Source organism: Tyto alba, unplaced genomic scaffold (genome assembly GCF_018691265.1).
Source record: "Tyto alba isolate M040663 unplaced genomic scaffold, T.alba_DEE_v4.0 Super-Scaffold_39, whole genome shotgun sequence".
Lineage (NCBI taxonomy): Eukaryota > Metazoa > Chordata > Aves > Strigiformes > Tytonidae > Tyto > Tyto alba.
Window position 1 is genome coordinate 5,604,668 of NW_024881314.1, and position 14,120 is coordinate 5,618,787.

At 35.3% G+C, this 14,120-nt stretch overlaps 1 protein-coding gene across 14 annotated transcripts in view; it reads right to left on the reverse strand.

Moving 5' to 3' along the window:
• STXBP4 (syntaxin binding protein 4) overlaps nucleotides 1-14,120 on the reverse strand; it is a 75,829-nt gene that overhangs the window by 15,931 nt on the left and 45,778 nt on the right. For 13 of the 14 annotated variants that reach the window (XM_042802368.1, XM_042802373.1, XM_042802370.1 and 10 more), the window contains one exon: nucleotides 2,821-2,878. The exons of the other annotated variant lie outside the window; for it this stretch is intronic. In XM_042802368.1, the coding sequence (XP_042658302.1) occupies nucleotides 2,821-2,878 (58 nt within the window). The remainder of the gene's footprint in view (nucleotides 1-2,820; nucleotides 2,879-14,120) is intronic. 14 annotated transcript variants of the gene reach the window in all.

Below are 14,120 nucleotides of genomic sequence, written 5' to 3' on the forward strand. Positions count from 1 at the left end.
TATCCCTGAGTCATTAACAATCAAAGATCAGATATGCAAAAATCCTTTGAAAAGCTTTTTCATGTGAACTACTGAATTCAAATCTGTAGTTTCAGCAAGTGTGGATAACACGCAAAACATCTGATGCTTTCTGCAAATTAGGCTTCCACCAGCTAGACTAGCTGAGTCTACTGTTGCTAATATGCATCTTATTGTCATATCTGCAATAGTTAATCCAACTGCAGAATTTAGAAAGATATGTCTTAACACATATTCAGCAAATCTAGCTTTCTGCTGAGTCAGCAAGATAATTATATGTATGAGAAGCACAGTAACAAAAGCAGAAAAAAGAAGAAGGTGGGGGGAATGTTTCAAGAATGTGAGATTTCTTCTACTCAGTTTCTAAATTTTATTTGCTATTACTGTTAACTATCTTCAAGCTTAGTTCCAATTACAGAGGTATAAACCCAGAGTACTGCAAGTGTTTTACCCAGAACAGAATCCAGCATCCACCTTAACTTTCCAACTGCCCTATAATGGCTCCCTGTACCAACAGATGGAGACCAAGGGAACAGTGCTCTATTTTAATAGTTGCTCTTGTATTTATTTCCATTGCTATGAAATTGGCTTTTAATTCACTTTCATTTCCTAAGTTATTTTCCTACAATTTTTGTTGGTAGAAATCCCATGTAGTAACCTACATCTGTCTGAAAATAAAAGCTGCCCTTTGATTAGAGCTGGAATGCAGTATCATATACGGTGTGTTTGGAAACCTCTAAAGTAAAAAACATGTCTGATTTAATACATCTAGCTTGAGGCACCATGGGGTGAATCAAGGACAACAGCGCAGTATGTTTGAAAAAAAAGAAAAAAAAAAAGTCCCTGCTTTTCTTGGCTAGATAATCCATAAACTTCAGTGTTATTTATGTGACTTTTTAAGTGTTTGGGATGAAAGTAATTTTATCTCACTGCAAAGATTTATTTGCTGCTTTTCCTGTCTTTTAGGAGATTGTGGAAGTCCACCTGCAAAACAGTGTCTTCCTGGCACCTATAAGAATGAAACAATATGCAAATTTCAGCAGCTACAATAACTATTAATTAAACAATGATACATTATAAATATGGAATGGAGATGACTTCTCTTTTTCAACAATTGTTTCAGTCTTTTAGAGGAATAATAGAAAAACCTATTACATTAAATAACTTTCATTATATTCTGGGAAAAAACAACAGCATACTGTCCAATTGACTTCCTTAAGCTTCTGGAATATACAAGAACTACTTCTTTTTCATGCATTGTTCCTCCAGAATCAGGAGAATATAACTGAAAAAAAATAATTTCCTATCGTATATAACAAATTCCTATAGCTTTTATCAAGTAGGTCTTTGTAACAAAGCTTTCAATTTTCTACCTGCAAGACATTAGCAGGATATAAACCATACTTTGTATTTGGTTAAAAAAAAATACTTTTTTTTTTTTTTTTTTGGTAAATAATTTGCACTGCATTTTTTTCTTCTAGTCTTTCAGGAATATGATCACTAAGGAAATGTTATAGTTAAGGACAGCCAAAAAAGCAAGTATCAAGGGCCCAAGCTTAGTGCTTTGTTGTTTTTTTTTTTTTTTCCCCAGATGATTACATCTTCAAATAATTACTGCATTTAAAGCTTTTGTAGAAGTTTTCTTTATGCTTTAGACACTGTTATTGTAACATCTTATCAATGTCACCTTTATTCTAGTCTCTGGAGAGTTTTGAAAAATTGTTTGCAGTATCTTCTAAAAAAATAACAGGTAACCCCTGATACAGCCGTATTTTCTGTAATGTTTTTGGCGGGGTGCATAACTGCTCACTGTTGCAATGCCTATCCTGAACACTGGTCAGTGAAATTCACTATTAATTAATATAAGTACTTCTAATAAGCCAACTATGAAGAGTATGGCTTTATCTTTAGCAATCCCTTGAAGATGTAGAAAGCAGATCCTGTAGAAACTGTAGATATAATTTTCATAGGGTAGAAATCAAGAATAAGAAACAGTATATATGCAGAATATGAGAGAAGGCTTTTGCAGCTGGTGCAGCTTCAGTGGCATTATCAATGGAATAAAAGTTGCTTAACCTGCAGCCAGTGATACCGTGAAATGTCAGTATTCTCTGATACTCAAGTCAGTAAAACTCCATTTAGCATCTTAACTCTAGAGTATAATGACTTAGCTTCTAAATGAATGGTATGGCAGTTGGAAATCTCTTGATCATTTTACAAATATAACTATATGCTTTCAGTCTTGTTCCTTCACCCTCTTGCAGCAAAAGAACTTATTCCCACACAAGGGAGCAGATTATGATGTCAAAAACCCCCATTAGTACCTTTAGATTTAGGTGAAAGAAGAGCATTACCTTCTAAAAAATCTAAAAGTATTCTAAGAATTCTTCCACTTCCCCAAAATATAAGGGTATTTTAAAAAGCAGATATTTATATTTGCAAACTATTTAGGGGATGAGATTTTTTTTTTTTCATATTTCCTGAGTCCATTATTGGGTCAAACACATAACTGGGGGAGTTTTCAACTTTGTAGACTGGGGTTTTCAAAGACATCTGAAGGACTGAGAGATACACTTCTCACAATTTCAGTTGGATTTGTGACTAAGCCCTCTAGGACCTTCTGGATAGTGAAGCCTCAATAACCAGAAAAGAACAAGTAACAGTGGTAATAAATATGTATATAAACCATATGACACCTTTTTTTGTTTTATTAATTTTTCCATTCACTCTCGGTTTAAAAATGTGTTTAATTTGATGTGCTTTTATTTCATCTCTGACCCATTTTCCCCCAGAACTACTCACTTGATGAAATATTTGATTCCATCTGCTGTATAAGCTTCTTCCCATCCATAAGGCAGACCTAAGATGAAATAAATAAGATATGTCTCTAAGCTTAAGTGTCGCAAAAAACATAGTTTTGAAATGGTGTTAGAATGCTGTAATTTCAAACCTTGTCATAAAAAGATTATAAATAAATTCTTACTATTTTTGTAACAGATAATAATATAAACAATACAATTTAATAAATATTTGCTGTGCTACAAAGCTATAAACCATTTGCTGATACTTTTATTACTAGTATTTCTTTTGTAGAAGCTGACAGTCTAGTCAGATTAGAGTGTAGCAGTTCACTCTTTCTGAACTTTTTATTGTAACTTAGATGTACATGAAGTGACCAACAAATCCCTCTGCCTGTGGTCTGCTGAGGTCTGTTTTTACAGCTATTACACACAGATGCTAATAACTATGTGAGGTAGAGGTCTGGGCAGAATTAAATTCTCTGCTGTTTGGTTTATCACAAACATTTGTGTTTATACATAATTCTTTGAGAATTTAAATACAAACTCCAAAAGACTTGCGACAGATTCAGAGAAAATATGTGCAGATATTTGTATATGTACTCATCTTTGTCTACTTACCCTGACAAAGGTTAATTTACTAAATGCATTGCTTAATTTTGTGATTTGCAGTAATGTTTCTGGGAGCTAAAGTATTTAATAATGAGAAGTTAAATTAAAATAAATAATTCTGAAGGGGTGCCACTTTTACATGGACTAAGAAACTATGCTCTCTTTTCCCCTTTCGTAATTATCAGTCATGCTAATCTTAAAAACTCAGTCCTGGACTTTGTTCTTAGTTTGAAAGTCCTGTCCATGAGAAAGATAATACTTTTAGTAGGGTACTGTACTATATCACTTTAAAAATTAAATTTTCATAGGAAACCGTTACCTTTTGTATTACTATCTGGTCAAAACCAAATGTTTCTAGAGTTTGAAAGTGCTGCACATCAGTCAACGTGCAAAAATGCTCCTGATGTATGCTTTTGAGATACAGAACTATAATATATGTGATGGAAAGTGCAAGGTCCTGAAAAACCTCCCTTTTTTGGAGACTAGAAATATATATCAAATTAAAATATGCAAGAAAATTTTACTGCAAGTGTTTTAGCTTGAAAGTCATCTCAAAATGTTAGCGTCTTAGGAGTTAAACTATTTTTGTTCAAGTCACAGTATATCTCAAAGACCAGCTCATTAGAACCATCTGTGAGTCTGCTTTAGATTTAAAACTTTTATTTGGAAAATGTGCTGGACTGCACGCACCATATGATCTTTGAAAGCTGCTTCATACCAAGACATGCCCTAAGTGCACACATTTTTTTTTTTAAATTTGTTTCTTAAAACGCTCATTTTCTTTTCTTCCATCATCACACATTTGTCTCTAGTGTGGTCCTTCTTAAAAATCTGGAAAGGGATGACTTCAGTTCTTTAAGATAAACAGAGTTTTACAGCTACTGAATCATGACTTGGCACAGTGAAGCAGGTACAAACCATCTGAGAAGTGATTATACCTGTAGGTACCAAGTGAAGAGCAGTAAGTCAGTCTACCAAAAGTCCAGAATTCAGGAGCCTGAGAATTGGCAATTGTAGAACAGCACCATTACTGTTTAGTACAGCTTGAAAAGCAAAAAGCACACTGGATTGATTTTTTTCCTTTCACTTTTACCCCGTATTAGTCACTTATCTCAGGCTTCTTCCATTTTCAGTTTAGCATAGATCTATACAATCTGTTCCTCAGAACATGCCATCTACTGCCTTGGAGAAAGAATAATCCACAGCTACTTCTCTATAAGTAGCAACAAGGTAGTTGCTGTGTAACGGTTTTCAGGCTGATTCCTATGAAGGAAGGAAGGAAGGGATGTTTTAAGTTATAAATGTGCTAGACATGATCACTAGTTCTTCCTTCATCTCCCACAATGGATGTGACCTTTATTCAACATTGATATTTTCTAATGATTTAAATAGCAATAGGAGTAATCTTTCAATTGCTTCCACCTGCCCTGGCCTTTCCTCCTTCCTGCATGCAACATGCATATCCAAAATAAATGATGATGGATTTGCTCAATTAGGAATAAAACCCTTAGTATCTGCTCTGTGCTCACATGGACCCCCTACATCACCTATTTCATTCATAAGTGATAATTATACTTTTTTCAATAGTAATTTGACTAGAATTATTTCTTTTTCTTTTTTCCTTCTAAATGAAGAATGGCATGTCGGTAGCAATGATAACTGATGCTCTGTATTATTTTCTTAACCACAAAAGACTATGCTTTTCAAAATCACTGAATACATTTATCACCTATAAATGAGACTCTTGAGATATCTCCACAGCCTTATTTGCCTTTTTTGACTTTATATGCATTGGATTGTATATCCTATCCACTCTTTATATGCGTCAAATTTTCACCTACATCTGTAGGTTTTTTAATGCCCTTATTTTCCATATTTTTACTCTTTCTCCACTAGTTTTTCACTGCTGTTTCCTTTACTCTGTTCCTTCACTGTTAGATTTGTACTTATATTTCTTAGTATTTCCCATGGTAGCCAGGAGGCTCTCATCATTTGCATCACATTTCCCTAGACATCATCTTCACTTCCTTCAAGCTTACTTTCTCCATGAATCATTCATAAGTTGATCTACTTCCTAGTGCTCTATTTTTTCACACCCTCCAGGGTGAGATTTATTGCCTGTCCTAGGACTTGCTTTGGAAGAGTGCTAAGCTCTCACCTGGAGTAAACAGGAAGTAAAGGAACTCAGTCACAAATAGAATCTGAAAGATACACGATTTAGCCTATATAAACTCTAGCAGTCTTAGGTTTCCTACATATTTATAATTTCTCCTGTGAATTGCTACTGTCTTTTATGAAACTTCATAAATAATATATTTTGGATGCAGCTGTCTGCATATATCATCTTAAAAAAATTACAGATTTACAATGTATAAAAATAATTTATTTTCAGCAGAAAATACTTAGCTTCTTGCTATTCAACCATTTGTGTTTATTTATTTTTTGCAAGGTAAAGAAAAGGTAAAACTGCAGAAGTAATTACGCATGCAAAAAAAATGGATACAGTCCAAAGCACCCTTTGCCCAAATAGAATAAAGAGCCTCCTGAGAGAGTGCGTGTTAGCCAAAAGACATTATAACCTACCATTATTTTCTTCTGAGTATACACACTCGATTAGGGTTAATACAAAGGAGATTTCTATAATTCTATGCAAAAGAACCCCAACAACAAACCACTTGTGATTGTATGTATACCAGTAGTGTCGCAGCTGGTCACAGAGCAGCAAGGCAGTATCCCTGGTGACTGCTTGCCTCCTCAGCTGCAGGATGCCTGCTGTGATAACCACTGTTGTAAGGTTAGCATTATATAAAGCAGAAAGGAAATGAAACCCCAGGGCAAATGAAATTTTCCTGATACTTGATAAAATGTGGATCTCATCGATCTTTATCACTTCCTGGGGTTAACAGGACAAAGAAAGCGCACCAGCACTGATCCTTCGCTGGTTGCAGTAAGGAGAAAGATAGGCATCGGCCCAAATTATAAACTTGTGTGAAGAGACAGACATTGAAGATTTTGCCTACTATTTCCAAGACAGAATGCATATACTCTCCCTCAATAAAAGCTGCACATAGCATGATCAAAGTATGTCCCTAAAGGAAGAAAGGGAAAAATACAGATATTAGGAAAAAGCCTGATTTTACTGGGCAGTTATTAAACCTCGAAACTGTGCAGTAATGTAGTTGGATGGGTTTTTTCCAATACGTTAGTTAAAAAAATACTAAAGTGAAAGAAATGTGAGGATCAGCAGATGAAACTAATAAAAGCAGATACCATAGCATGAATATTCTGTTGACTCAAAACTGACAGTTATTTCCCTAACATCTGAATACTGCAGCCCAAATACGTTTTAATTTCCTTATTTTCTGGCAAAATTACTCAAAGGAAATGAGAGATTTAGAGACTATAGTAAGAATTGTTCAAAAATTTACTGTTCACTAGGACTCTATCTAGATTTGACCAAAGGGGGACTATTTAGATGCTCCAAGATAAATATGTTGCTAAGTGCTTTATTTTGGCCTTAAGACCAGACTTTAAAACCCTCCTTCCATTATAGGCAGTCACACAAACATTACTGATGAACTTGAAGAGAGTGCTTAGGGACAGCTGTCCACCAGAGGTGGAAATCTCATCCTAAAAACTCTTTTGTGAAGCATAAACTTAATTCAAGCAGTGTTCACAGCTTTGTCATCCACCATAAGAAGGATGTCTGCTCACAATTTTTTTCCTCTTAGGGCTAAACAGTCTCGTGGTTGTCTCATTAAACCACCTCATCTGGAATTAATATGAAGTATCAAGCTTAAGGGATGTAATATCTACCTGGAATTCAAAAGCCCCACAGTACAAGTATTCTGTTTCACAATGAGCTCATTCTTTGACCAACAACAGAAACAAGGATGTCTTCTTTACATATCCTTTTATCTAGCTTGACTTTTCAAGGTATACATATTTTTTTAAGTAAGAGAGCATGAGCTAGCTCAGAACTACTCTTTATTTACCTCCTTGTAATTTATTTATATTTAATATTAGATTCTCAAAAATGATGAAGTTTCTTAAGAAATACAAATTTCCTGTTAAAAGTACTTCTGAAATTTGCTAAAGAATATTATAAATAGTTTTCTCCATCACTTGATAAATGAGGTTTTGAAATCTGATCTCTCTTCAATATCCACCAATTCAGCTCTTATCAACACTTAAACCTTCCTCATGTGGCCTCAATAATAATGAAAAATTTGTCAGTTAAGATCCCCAATGCCTTTGGCTCTTCTCTTTGAGCTATCTAGGCAATGCAAAGAAGATGGAAAGCTGCAGATCTGACTCTAAATTAGCCGTTCGTGGAATCCTGAGTGCTACTGCAATATGGGAATATCCCAGATATGAGACTAGAGGGATCACATGATGCAAGAACAGCAAAGGAACTCCTCTGTGAGTGATGCAGTTTGATACAGCTAAAGCAAAAATCTGTGAAGTATCCAGCCAGGTTTGTTGCATGTATTCCATGGAGTGCAGGCATAAAATGGCCCTTTAATTGTTTGAGGCTGTCAATAATATATACTGTATTTTGCTGCTTTTATTTGTGAGTTAAGTATAAAAACTTAGGTTCAGAAAGACAGCTTTCAGAAGTGACTATGCTCTTCTGGCATTTGCTTGTGTGCCACTTTATTCTTTAGACCATTTCAAGTGTTCTTCCCACAAACAAATGCGTTTCATTTTATGAATAATACTATGCTAAGGGGACATTCCATTCCTTTCTTTCACATATCAAATTCCATTTAAAAGAAATTGTTCTTTTTCTTTTTGTTGCTGGTAATTTAATAAAACAAAGATGGAGTAAGTAGTTTTCAAGTGGAGACATCTGGGAAATACTAGCAACTGAAATTTATGCTAATTTAGAGTATGGTTGGCAGGTTGGCTTGTTGCTCTCAGTCTTGATCCTAGAAACCATGCTTCAGGAAAAATATTTTTCTTACTTTGGATATTCAGGGCATGGTGAAAGATGACCTCATGTTTTCCCATTTTCTATTAATCATAAGATATTGACCTATCTATGTTAGCAAACTCATTAATCTCTGATTAAAACAATTACATCATATCAAGTTACAAATCAGAATGAGATTTATAAAATAGCTAGTTGATCATATGATCCTTCAGCATGAGAAACAAAGATCTTTATGGTAACTTTGAAATTACAAACTATTATGAATGTTTTTCTTCTAATACTTGTCTGTGAATAACTTGGTACAGTTAATTAGAAACAGCACGGATAGAGCAGAAATTGTAATATATGAACAAAGACCAGTCAACTGACTAATTTAAGGAAATAAGAATGACCCCAATCGGTATATGTGATCAGACATTACCGTAGACATATTGCTCTCCTACCTAACAAATATGGAAATCCAAATTTAGAACAAACTCTGCCCACTGTGTACACTTAAGCTTTTCAGAAATGAGTGAGAGCTCTAGTCATCTATGCAATGAGGTTGCTGCTATGAGTCTTCAGAAGGATAAAGAATTATCTTCCTGAAACATTACTTGAAAAATGTACCTTTTCAGAAGCTGAATATTGGAAATACAACAAAACCCCCCCGAACTATATGTTTTCCAAATGAAGACTAATATTCTCCTTTCAATAAAGTTTTAGGTACTGTAGGATCCAAGCAATTTAGACTGTTACTAAAATGAGAAGCAGTCTCGCCAATGCTCACTTTTATCTGTGAGGAGGTTAGTAGTGTAAGTACAAAACAAGCACAACACACTTAACAAGGGCAATAAAGTACTTTCTTCTGCTTAGTTAATGGCAATCAAACGTGTACAATCAATTATAGAGAAAGGGCAGAAGACTCCGGAGCTTGCAGTACGTAACTTACAGTAACATTACTCTAAAACATTCCGCCTTTCAAAGGGAATGGAAAGAGTACAGCAAATTAAGTACTGAGCTGTCTGCTTCACCAAATAGAAGCTGCTGTTGTAAGGGACACTGGAGAAGATACAGACTTCTCTGAGAATACGGAAGGTAAATAAGCCACTATCACTGACAGAAAAAAACAACTTTTGGACAAGTCCTCCCTTTAGCACAGAGGTAAAACAGAAGATTCATGCCATTATCTACTGTCCCAGGCTGGAATCTGAGCATCTACACCAGCTACTGATGTGAAACCGGGAATGTCTTTTAGCATACAAAAAGCTGAAGGCTGCTTTCCTTGAAATGCTGACATGAAAGGAATTCAAAGTACTACTAATGATTACTATTTTTGTAATGTAATCACCTTTCAGAAAAAAAGGAATTATTTAGCAACTTATATTGAAAAAAAACCCACGCTTCTTATTTCAATATGCTTATAATACAATTAATATGTATCACATTTGGCTTACAATGCATCTTCACATACCACACATTTGATAGTCAGAAGTTCAACAATCGGTTTTGAGAAGGCCAAGATACCATTAAGCAGTATGTCCTTCAACATTACAGCTATTTTAGTCAGGAATGTGATGTTTATTTAGTCATTAGGTTGGGAAAGTGTAAGCCCTCAAAGGTAAGGGCTAATGAAAGCAGTAAGGGATCATGAAAGCAGAGAAGAGTTTAAGACTTGCTCATTCTGACCAAACACTGAATTTTGCATAATCTACTGGCTCATATTATTTGCTTTTTAAAATGCATTTAACATACCAATCAAATACACTGCAATTTACAAAGTAATTTTTGAGGAATATTTGCATAAGTTAATTTGAAATGCATTTTGTTTGTACCTACAAATCTGAAACTGCTGAGGAGAAGACAGGAAACACATTATTTATTATGAAATTACAGAAATGGTCCATAACTGGGGAATTCTACATAGATACCATGTAGGCTAAAAGAAAGTTAAATTCATAGAAGTACTCTCTTGAGAACATTCTTGTAATGAATTGGTACACTTTAATCATCTGATTAAAAAGAATCAGGTATGAAACGTTCTTATCCCAGAAATACAAGCCTGTGCACAGGGCGTTCACGACCAGGACTACGTAATTATGAACAGCCTGGAATACTTCACTGTATGGCCCAGCTCTAAACCACTTCTTTTTCCCCCAGTTTTCCTACTCTCTTGCTCCCCCGATTACTCTGTTCCACAATTCATCCATCTCTTCCTTTCCTTACTGGATCAATTTCTCTTGTCACCATCTATTGTGCTATCCACCCACTTCCATCACTGTCATCTCACACTGCTCACTGACGCATGTGATTGTTAAATAGAAGTTTAATTAGAAAGCATTCATTGGTAACAAACTAAAATGACTGTCTAAAATTAGAATTGAGCAGAAATTGTCTGAGATTTAAAAAGCAATAGTAATACATGATATGTCTTTCTTGATAAGTAATATCTTACTTTATTGCAGTGATGATGAAATTAAACTGTGCAGGGGGCTGGCATGAACCACCTACAATTGAGAGACACAGAACTACTCTCTGCTGAGCTCATTTCACAGTAACTACAGACCCAAGTAATACTTTCTCTTTTTGAAACAAGAATTGTAAAAATACATTAACACAGGCTATCCTCTTAGCCTGTTACAAAAACCACTGTAGCCACACATAAATAAAAGAAGGTTTTACAGGAAGACATGACTTCAAAGCCAGATTATTTTAAAAATCATGTCAAAACTTCTTAGAAACTAGGATAGATATCTTTCATTTTTTGTTATAAATCTGGAGGGGAAAAAAAAAAATCACCATGTGCCTAAATTAGCATATTTTATTTTACCTTAACTGTGAAGGCTTCAAACATAATGCCTGTAGCAACCACTAGTGCAAGGCAACATCTCCACCCTTAACTCCCAGTTAATGATACATATGCTTTATGGCATGAGGTAACTGATCTAGTATGAGACTTACGCACATTTTGTACCTCATTTTGGTCTCCTTCATAAGCATCAAGCAATTATGTTTTCCTCTTTCAAATTCTCCTTAAAATACACTTTTAAAAAGCTTCCTATATCATTCTTGGCAATCAACTTTCTCTGTACTTCTTTCCATTTAAATTATCACACTTGTGCACCATATATGTCTAAGTAACTCTGCTAGCCCTCAGCTTCTCACTCCTACCTACTGAAAAAATGTGAAAAAATGTGACAACTGAAGGAACTGACAGAAAAGCATACCAACCCTCTTAGACAAGATGAGCACTGATAGCTTTAGCACACACTGACATTCGAAACAAAGGCCTGATAATTCCCCTTTCTCTCACCAGCTTTAATCCAGCTCTCTCAGGATGCTTAGTTGTGTAGCCACAAAAAATTAACTCAGTATTAACTGCATAAAAGTACGCACAACTTTGGTTCAGCTCCATACTGTAATGGTTGCTTTATTTTTTGGTACCTGAAATAACGAGACAGTCGCTCCCTGACTGGTGTGCAGACATACCCCCCCCCAGAGAGACACCGGGTAACCCACCACTCCCGGTAACCAGGCGACTGTGTCTGAACTGGGCTTGCAAATCAAAAGAAGAGCGAGCTCAGCCTTGAGTTTGAGACCCCAGGATTCCATTCCTGTCTCACCTGTGCATTTCCTCTGACCGAGCAACTTCCATCTCTATGCTACAAAATTTAGCAGGTTTTTTCCTCCCTTCTTATGTCAAAACAACGTACTATAATTGAGGATTAATATACCAAAATTCTAAGCATTATGCCAACAGAAACTAACAGAGGGACAATTTAGGAAGTATTTACCATCCAGTAAAATTGTTGATTCTGGAGAGATTTGAGTTCAGTCTCCATAGTTACCAAGAGCAAGTACAACTTGAATGGGAAGAGGCACAAAGTCAATTAATTTTTTCATAGTGGGGTCACAGTATGAACTAAAGAAGTCCATAGACTTTTAAAGGTCTGTTTTTAAATAAAGTCTTCCTTCAGAGATGCTGGAAATTAACTTAATGAGACTGCACTAATCTTGTTAGCCCACCTGCATTTTAAGGTATAATAGTATCACTTACTTGTTTTTCATTATTAAAATGTTTTGATTTGAAAGTCAGTTCAGACAGTGCCTATTCAAAAGCTGACTCATCTTTTCTCATTAAAGGTAAGTGAATGGAGAGAGAATAAATTGCTTTTCTAGCAGCAACAACAGAGTTCTGAAATCTAGGTCACATTAAAGAACTATCTTAAATACGGGCTTTAGAGACTGACTTGTCTTTTTCCTTGCTGTGAAACACTGGGAATAACATACATGTTCAATCACCAATAAATTAGCTAGCAACTTGTTCATAATTGATTAAAAATTATTTTTTTTTCTTTGATCAGACTGTAAAATTATTCCGTCCTCATTAGTGTCACCTTTTATCTAGCTTCTCTGCTTGTACATAATTACTGTAATGTTCTGATTCTCGGACATCAAATTAAACAAGTGGGGTCTAATTTCTAGGTCCTGTAACAATACCCACAAGTAAGACCAGTTAGGTGAAAACAATGTCATTCCTCACTCACACTCAACAAAATGTGGTTTTAGTCCAAGTAAGGAGAGTTCAGGGATAATTCAGGATTTAAAACCCATTGTAAAAGGACATTTCCTTGAAATGTCATTGAAAAACAGGATTAGAATTTTGCAAGACCTTGACTAACTGGATCAAATGTTTGAAATAAATAGGGTGTAATTCAATAAAGACAAATGCAAAGTACTACCCTAGGTGCAAATAATCAGCTGCACGAAAGCAGGTGGAGTATGTCTAGCTAGCCTTTGGTTCAGCAGAAAAGACTCTGGAAGTATACAGGAGAGCCCAAACTTCAGATGAATCGGTGACATGAAGCTATCAGGGAAAGGGAACACCATTTGGGGACATAAGAGCTGGTGTGCTACATATTAAAGCAAACAGACTTGTTGCATTTTTGTCTCCCACAGGAAGGTCTCAACTACAGAACTCAATGTAATTTTGATGAATTGCAGAATTCATAGAAACACAAGCGTCATGAAATGGCTAGAAGACATGCTCTGTAAGGAAAAAAAAGAGCAAACTGGTATGCTTAGTTTATTCTGGGGAACAGAAAACAGAGTGGGGACATGATATGGTCTTCAAATATGTTAAAAGCTGAGACAAAGATCAAAGCAGTAGAGTGTTTTCAATAAATACAGGGATGAACACAAGTAGTAATGGGCTTGAACAACAATGAGGAGGATTTAAGCCAAAAGAAAAGCTTTCTAATGGCAAAGATAATTAAGGATTGGAATAGTTATCCTAGAGTAGCTGTGGAATATGCTAGACAAATACCTGTTTGGATTAATGTAGATGTAATTCATGTTGCTGGAGGCAAGTAGATGCACTACCTAATTGCTGGAGGTCCTTTCTAGCTGAATCTTTAATGATTCCTTGGCAGCAAAATACTGTCCGAGTGCTAGTTTTCTAAGCTTTTGTATAATTTACATTACATGCTGACATTTGTTCTGTTTCCCATTTGCAAGACATTTTTACATCTTGTGTTCACCGGTGTAATATATTTTAATTATGTTATGTACCGAGCAACTCTACACTTGTCTCCTTCCAAGTATTTACTGTAAAACCAAACCAATCCTGGCCAAAGAAACGGGCTTTATAACATGTTTTTTTTAGGCTTCTCAAATAGCACCTGAACTCACACCCTAATAATAATACTAAAAAAACCAAAACAACAACAAAAACACAGCCAAAGGTGAAACTGTGAAAGTTTTTTTGCTATTTACTA